Source organism: Electrophorus electricus, chromosome 1 (assembly GCF_013358815.1).
Source record: "Electrophorus electricus isolate fEleEle1 chromosome 1, fEleEle1.pri, whole genome shotgun sequence".
NCBI classification, from domain to species: domain Eukaryota; kingdom Metazoa; phylum Chordata; class Actinopteri; order Gymnotiformes; family Gymnotidae; genus Electrophorus; species Electrophorus electricus.
The window spans coordinates 4,140,249-4,147,500 of NC_049535.1; the positions used below are offsets into that span (position 1 = coordinate 4,140,249).

A 7,252-nucleotide genomic window follows, 5' to 3' on the forward strand; every position below is an offset into this window, starting at 1 on the left:
AAAAATAAGTGTGATCTTTTAACAAAAATAGCACACATTGAAAATAAGATCTACATATTGAGTTACAGTACTTATGCCTTAACAGGCTCCTGAGTAACACATTTTTGGATAAATGTTATGTACGAGGAAGAGCTATAGTAAGTGGATATATCTGACAATGTACAAAATAAAAAACAAAAACAAAAAACATTTAAAGTTGCAGTTGCATAATGTATGATGAAGTTTTCCAGACCATTCAAAGCCCTAAATCGACATGTTCCTTATAGCACCAGATATGCACCAGAACCAGTTAATGGGCAAAATTCAGCAGACTCTGTATTTAAGGCACTTGATGTCAAAACCAAAACTAATACATTTATTTATTTGAAATATTGGCATGATTGTTATTCTTTTTTTTCAATCCACATTTGTCAAAATACGTAAAAACATAAATATTACTTGATTGAATGGTGATAAATTCGCTATTTTTGTCACAGAACGACAGCGTGGTCAGCTGGAGTTCAACTCGTCCACATGCAGCATTGAGGGAGTGCAGCATTCAGCTACTGGAGGTATTGGGGAGAAATCCCTCGTAGATATGGTTTGGTGGAGAGCTTTCCAGCACAATGAGTCACCTCATCACAGACATCTCCATACGAAAACACTGAGAGACACGGAGAGGCTTAACGTTAGCTTAAAAGAAGTTGACGTTCATGTTAGGTTGTGATAGGCGACAGAGCGGGGGGTTAGACAGACCCAAAAGGACTACCAGCATGCGAGTTGGCAGAACATTTAGTCTCATGCAGAATATTGCCTTCAATCAGGGCCTGCTGACCTGCAGTCGTTGCCTCCAACGCTTATCACATATTTGTCATCGTAGGAGAAGCGGATGTTGGTCACGTGAGCCGAGTGGCCAAAGTAGCGCTTGTGTTTGGCCTGCCGACGCATAGAGAACCGGATGTATCGAAAGTCGCCCCAAGTCACGACATGCCAAAATCATTCGACACAAATCGGCACTTACAAACTTCTCAGCGCAGGGGAAGTCGAAGAGCTTGACGAGGCCGAAGTCGTCGCCGGTGACCGTGTTGAGGCCCGCGTGCGAGACGCAGGCACACGTCACGTCGGCCCTGTCGGCGTTGCGGGGCCACGCGCCCAGCACCTCGTCGCCCAGGATGCTGCGGGACAGTGACAGCAGCGCTCACCGACTGCGCGGGGCACACACGAGCGCGCTCGCCGACTGCACGGCAACCCACGAGCGCGCTCGCCGCCGAGGAATGGCTCGAGCAAAGGCGCGCGCGCCCTACCTGGTCCAGGTGGCCCACGTGATCCGGTCCGCAACCGCCTGCTCGGTCACAGTCTTGCCGCTGGGCACCTCGTGCACCTGCCGCTTATAGCATCCCGTAGAAACCTGGAGAGGCAAGAGCGAGAACGCCCTGGTGACCGTGGTGGCAGCAAATAACCGGGAAGAACAGCCTAGTAGGTGGCACAATCATCAAAACTCTCATTATACTATAAAATCACTGGCAGAGAATACCGTCTGCAGTATCATGTGCTTATTCTAAAATCAGATAATTTGCATTATAGGACACATTTTTGTTGGAGTTAAACTGTTGATTCAGAATAAGAGCATGTACCCTAACATCCGCTAATCCTATAATGGCTATTAGCCGACAGTGAAGTTTGTGTGTTTGCTGTGAGTCATGTGCAATATATACCCAACTCTAATGGGAATATAGCCTAAATTAGCATAATGAAGATTACTATTAAATGGGTAATAAATGAGCCAGCATACGGCCACGGACCGCGATGAACTTGCTGTCGGCAGAGAAGTCGAGCTGGATGACGAAACCCAGGATGTCTTTGGCGTAGCCGATGCGGTTGAGGGAGGACCCCAGTGTCAAGTCGTAGAAGTCCACAGCGCCCTCTACTGAGCCCACTGCCAACAGGCGGTTATCAGGACTGAACCTGCAACAGCGCAACGCCCACCTCAGGTCGCCCCAGAGAAACAAATACCTATCTACACATCAACCTGATTCATCGTGTGTGATGTGTTTTTGGGTCTGTAACCAGAATCAAAATTCATACGATATAAAATCTACTTCACATAAAGTACTAAACCACAGTGTTGAACAGTGTGCAGTTTGAAGGGCAGTTGCTCGAACCTGCACAACGGCGTCATGTACCTGAATGGCGTAAAATATCTAACTAACCACAAATCAATTTCAGATTTGTAAATTATTCTAAATTTTAATGAATAATGAAATGGAAAAAAAAATCACACTGTTCATGAAAGTAACATATTATTGCAGCTATATCCTGTAGTTTCTTGTGAACTGGTTTAAGCAAGGTCTTCAGCTCAACACTGCCATCTATCTGACAGTAAAAGACGCGTAAAGGCCGGTAAATACCACGCTTGGCTGCGATGTGATGGGGGGAGAGGTCATTGCGTTGCGGCGTTTTTAAATTGCCATTTAAAGACATTCCTTTTGGGTAAGGCCTTTAATCTGCTCTATCAACCGTTTTGAAATCGTTTTCACTTATACTTTGCACTTTGATCTCACTTAATGCACTTTTATTTGATTCATTTTATTTTTATTCTCTGCATGTGACATTTTTAAAGTGCCCAGGTTGCAAATAAATTAATGACTAAACCATAATTAAAGGGTAATTTTGAAAGTTAAGGCATTGTTAAGGCTTGTTCTTTAATAGGAGTATTAACACAAAGCACACAAGGCTAATGGCGCTATGTGACAGTTCTGCCTCTGATTGAATAGACTTCTTGGAGGGAAAAATGTCGTATACCACTAAGAAAGCAGCCAAGCGTAACAGACACACTTGACATTATCATAACGTGGTATCATAATGTGGCTGTTTCCACGTTTACTTTTAAAATAAATGATATGTGAGGCAAAAACATTCTGAAACTGCTGCGGTCCAGATCTCAGTGGCTTCATTTCTAGTTATAGCCCTGTGCGTAATGTGTGTGTGGGCTGTTGTGTGGGTGTGTGTCCTGACCGTATTTCCTGCGTGGCTACGCTGCGGTCTCTTTTCTTGCCCCACACGGTGAGTGAGTTGACCAGCAGCACGATGAACTCTCCGTTCCCCATGCCGATGGCTACCATTTCACCGTTGGGACTAAACGCCGTGCACTTGGCCGGGTGACCCAGGCTCACCTTGTTCAGAAGTTTCTGGAAGGAAATAAGATGGGTTCATGCAGTAACGTCTAAGTCTGTCATCTCTGTTCTGTCATAAACAAGCAGCATAGATGGGCGGATCCAGACAGCTCAAAGACCCGAGAGTGGAGGTTCAAAAACTGCAGGCAGAGAACGCCCACAAAAGGCAAAAAAGAGAAACAAAACCCACCAGAGACCAACCACCAGAGCAACACGCTTCACCCAGACAGAAACGGTGCTTCACACCGAGGAAGCCAGGGAAGAAGGTTTAACTAAGAAGACTAGAAAGCAAGGACAGGCATAGGATATCAGTATTCTGGAGCTGAAGGACAAGGCAGGTGTGGTAGGTTAAGTGATGGGATTTGTTCGGTGGTTCCGGGAGTGGAACAGAGTTTGCAATCTAATAAAAAGTCAACAGAAAACTTTTCAACTTAAATTGCTCAACCAGCCTTTTTGGCGTTGATTTGACAAAGCATCTCAGAATGCCTTACTTTATCGGTTAAATCCCAGATGCGGATGGTTCCGTCGTCGCTGGCTGAGATGAAAATGTCTTTGGAGGGGTGTGTGGCCAGGCCCCAGATACGCCCCTGGGTGTGTCCGTTTATCAGGGTGTTGGAGGCGGCGTTCTTCTCTCCCACCTCTATGATCTCTCCATCCTTCGTCCCCACCAAGATCTTACCCTGTAATTCAAAGCATAATTTAGCCCCCTGGATGATACGAGCCTTTCAAGTCATAGTTTTTATTTGCATAAAACTTGCATAAAACAAAGAAAAAAGCAGAAACTGTGAATAAATGGCTAATTGCACACACGTATACATACACACACACATACACACACACACACACACCTTTCCCCTGCACACAGATCTGACGCTCTCAACAGGGAGGCCAGTCTCTAGTTGAAACGCACGACACCTCTTCATCTCCTGATCCCACAGCTTCACTGCTCCCCCCTCTTTAGTCCTGAGTGGAATTCACACACACACACACACACACACACACACACACACACACACACACACACACACACACACACACACACACACAGACACACACACACACACACACAAACACACAGACAGACAGACACAAACACACACAGACACACGCACACACACGCACACACACACAAACACACACACACACACACGCACACACACACACACACACACACACACACACACACACACTTGAGACGTTATTAGAGAATTTATATTAACTTATACACCCACCCAATTTATCTCTAAATGAAACTGAATCACAATTCTGGAATAAACACACGCACACGTGCACGCACGCATACACACAAACACACACACAGATACACAGAAACACAAACAGACACACACAGCTGTTGCACGTACGGTCTCTCCTTGCCCCCGGTGACAATGAGGCCATCTCGTAGGGTGGTGTACATGGTAAAGACGGGACCCGTGTGAGCTTTGGCCACCACCCGCACCAGGAAATGATCCCTCCACACGTACACGTCGCCATTGATGGCACCCGTGAATGTCAGGTTATTCTACAGCACAGGGGCAAACCATTAAACCAGTGATGTAGCAGTGCCTCGGAGGCCAAAACTCACTGGACAACTGCTCAGTGTTATGAGACTCTGTGGCGAGTGTGTGGTGTGCATCTGCGCTGCTGCGAGTGTGTGTGCTTGTGTGTGTGTGTGAGACTCACAGCGCCGAAGGCCACAGAGAGCATGGTCTGTATGCGTCCCTCTTCCACTGCCCCTAGCACGCCTTTCTTATGCAGGAGCGAGCACCCCACCAATGTCCAGAACTTGATATGCTTGATCCCCACGGACACGAACTGGGTGTCGGAGTCGGGCCGGAACTCCACCACAAAGATCCGGTCAGAGTGGCCTGCCTTGCTACTTACTTTAGCTCCTGTGGAGAGGGTGGCGAAGTTAGCATTAAAGCAAGGCAGGAATATAATACTATTATACAATACTACTACTATACTATTACTACTAATGCTACTACTGCTAATAACTTACAAGTATTTACATAGTACCATCTTAAATCATGTTTCTAAAGTGTTTTACAGTATGATTAAAACAGATATTGAGACAAGTATAAAGTATAAAATAAAATGTATATATACAACGTATAAATACAGACAAAAAAAGCAAACCATGCAAAGTTTACTGTTTGACACAGGTTAAAGACAAGACAATGAAATTACAAAAACAGCCTAATTAAATGAAAGGAAATATTAAATATTAATTAAGCTTTAATGTAGATTTGAAGCGGAGACGTGGGAAGTGTCTAGATGAGCTCGAGTTGACTCTTAGCTGCATCTGACTTAGGCTTTGTAGTGTTCTTTCACTTATACAGCATTAAAAATGTGCATGTCCATGTTCTACGGACACACTCACACAGACACACACACACACACACACACACCTTCCTGCCAACGCCACACAGTTATGGTGTACTCAGGATCCACTCCCACAGATAGCAGCAATTTTCCAGTGGCGCTGAAGTTGACGTAGCCGACACCTTTAGCATGGGAGCAGCGTAACACAGAGAGCGTCTGTTTGCTCATCGCATCCCACACATGGATGGAGGGTGCCAGGCCTACACGCACACACACACACACACACACACACACACACACACACACACACACACACACACACACACACACACACAGACAGAAGTGAGGTCAGCATCAACCCCCACAGTACGGTTGGATTCCCTTCTAATTAGTGCTTCCCAAACTCTTCCTTTCTTATGTCCGATCTGTAGTTACCTGAGTCAGAGGAGCAAGTTGACAACGTAAAAGGCTAATCTTGAGAATTAGTTTGGGATCACTACAACAAGACAATACAGGTCAGCCTAATGGAGGTAAAAAAACATGTACACATGCCACTGGAATACAGAATGGCTTAAAAACCTGTTGCATGTCTGTCCCATAGCACCATGCTAAAAGACAGGAAAGGAAAACACTTTCATGATAACTGAGTCTAGGTGACTCATGCATGTCGATGGTGACGTATTTGGGTTTGGTTTTTTTTTGGATGCTAAAGGTTTACATACAGAGATTTCAAGATCCACACACATAATGTATGGGGAATGAATGCAAATACAGATGGACCACAAGAGCATGGTAGTCCTTTGTTTACTTTAGGTAAAGGAGTCCAGACTGCAGATGTAGTTTCATTAGCTTACCTGGCAGATCAGTGATCTCGCCTGAGTGGTGAGGTGTAGGTGAGGGAATGAAAGCATGGCCAAAGGAAACAAAAAGCCATGAGAAGGGGCTTCAGGGACAAGGCAGCTTTAAAAACGGCAGGTTAAAAAAAAATCAAATCTGCAAAATTATAAGCAAATTTGATATAAAAACATGATCAGAAAGCAGTACATGCTGGAAAGTAGGGAAAGTGAGCTAAAGCGAATGATAATGAATACAACAAGCCTAGCTCACGTACAGCAGACTGAGCCCTGCTAATACTGTACTTCCCACAGGAAGCTCTCATGAAAAAGGCAACCCACCTATCTGGCCTGTGGCGATGATGTTTAGATATTTGGGATGTTGGTTGACAGTGAGGCAGAGGATGTCATCTGTGTGTTCAAGGTAAAAGCTCTGTGTGCCTGTGGGTAGGTAAAAAGGACTGCGATTGGAAACTCGACAAGAATAATATTAGCATATAGGTTATTATAGCATAGAGAATAAAATAATATGTGATGTTACTGAGAATGTTTACTTAATCATATGTGATAACAACTGTAATTAATTAGAGGTCCTGCGTTTCCCTGCACGTCCTCAAGGAGTCAGCACAACCACGGCTTTAGCAATGGCATGGACAGCACTGATCTAAGAACAGGTTTGTGTTCAAGCTCAGGAAGGTAAAAATCAGTCACCGACAGAAGACGGGCTGATCCCGAGTCAGTGTTGCGTGAGGGAAAAAAGGGCCTTCAGTACCAGCAGAGAGGTTCTGGATCACAGCTGCAGCTGCTGTGTGAAAGATGATGTCAGCTCCATCGTTGAGGTAGTGCAGATTGTTACGGCAGTCAAAGCCTCTGTATCCAAAAACATGATCAAGTGCCAGTTCCTAGACATACACACACACACACACACACACACACACACAC

At 45.1% G+C, this 7,252-nt stretch overlaps 1 protein-coding gene across 5 annotated transcripts in view; it reads right to left on the reverse strand.

The window, feature by feature from the left end:
• Nucleotides 1-551: 551 nt before the first annotated feature.
• The window catches only part of eml6 (EMAP like 6), a 25,477-nt gene continuing 18,776 nt past the window's right edge, over nucleotides 552-7,252 (reverse strand). For 2 of the 5 annotated variants that reach the window (XM_035527359.1, XM_035527357.1), the window contains exons 29-42: nucleotides 7,083-7,212; nucleotides 6,653-6,751; nucleotides 6,332-6,352; nucleotides 5,564-5,737; nucleotides 4,836-5,044; nucleotides 4,517-4,674; nucleotides 4,001-4,115; nucleotides 3,644-3,832; nucleotides 2,995-3,167; nucleotides 1,782-1,944; nucleotides 1,284-1,387; nucleotides 1,001-1,154; nucleotides 815-915; nucleotides 552-643 (exon numbers count right to left, since the gene is read on the reverse strand). In XM_035527359.1, coding sequence (XP_035383252.1) covers nucleotides 619-643; nucleotides 815-915; nucleotides 1,001-1,154; nucleotides 1,284-1,387; nucleotides 1,782-1,944; nucleotides 2,995-3,167; nucleotides 3,644-3,832; nucleotides 4,001-4,115; nucleotides 4,517-4,674; nucleotides 4,836-5,044; nucleotides 5,564-5,737; nucleotides 6,332-6,352; nucleotides 6,653-6,751; nucleotides 7,083-7,212 — 1,815 coding nt within the window. In that variant the 3' untranslated portion in view covers nucleotides 552-618. Of the gene's footprint in view, nucleotides 644-814; nucleotides 916-1,000; nucleotides 1,155-1,283; nucleotides 1,388-1,781; nucleotides 1,945-2,994; nucleotides 3,168-3,643; nucleotides 3,833-4,000; nucleotides 4,116-4,516; nucleotides 4,675-4,835; nucleotides 5,045-5,563; nucleotides 5,738-6,331; nucleotides 6,353-6,652; nucleotides 6,752-7,082; nucleotides 7,213-7,252 lie in introns of those variants that run through there. The other 3 variants (XM_027012312.2, XM_035527362.1, XM_027012305.2) reach the window with 2 other exon arrangements.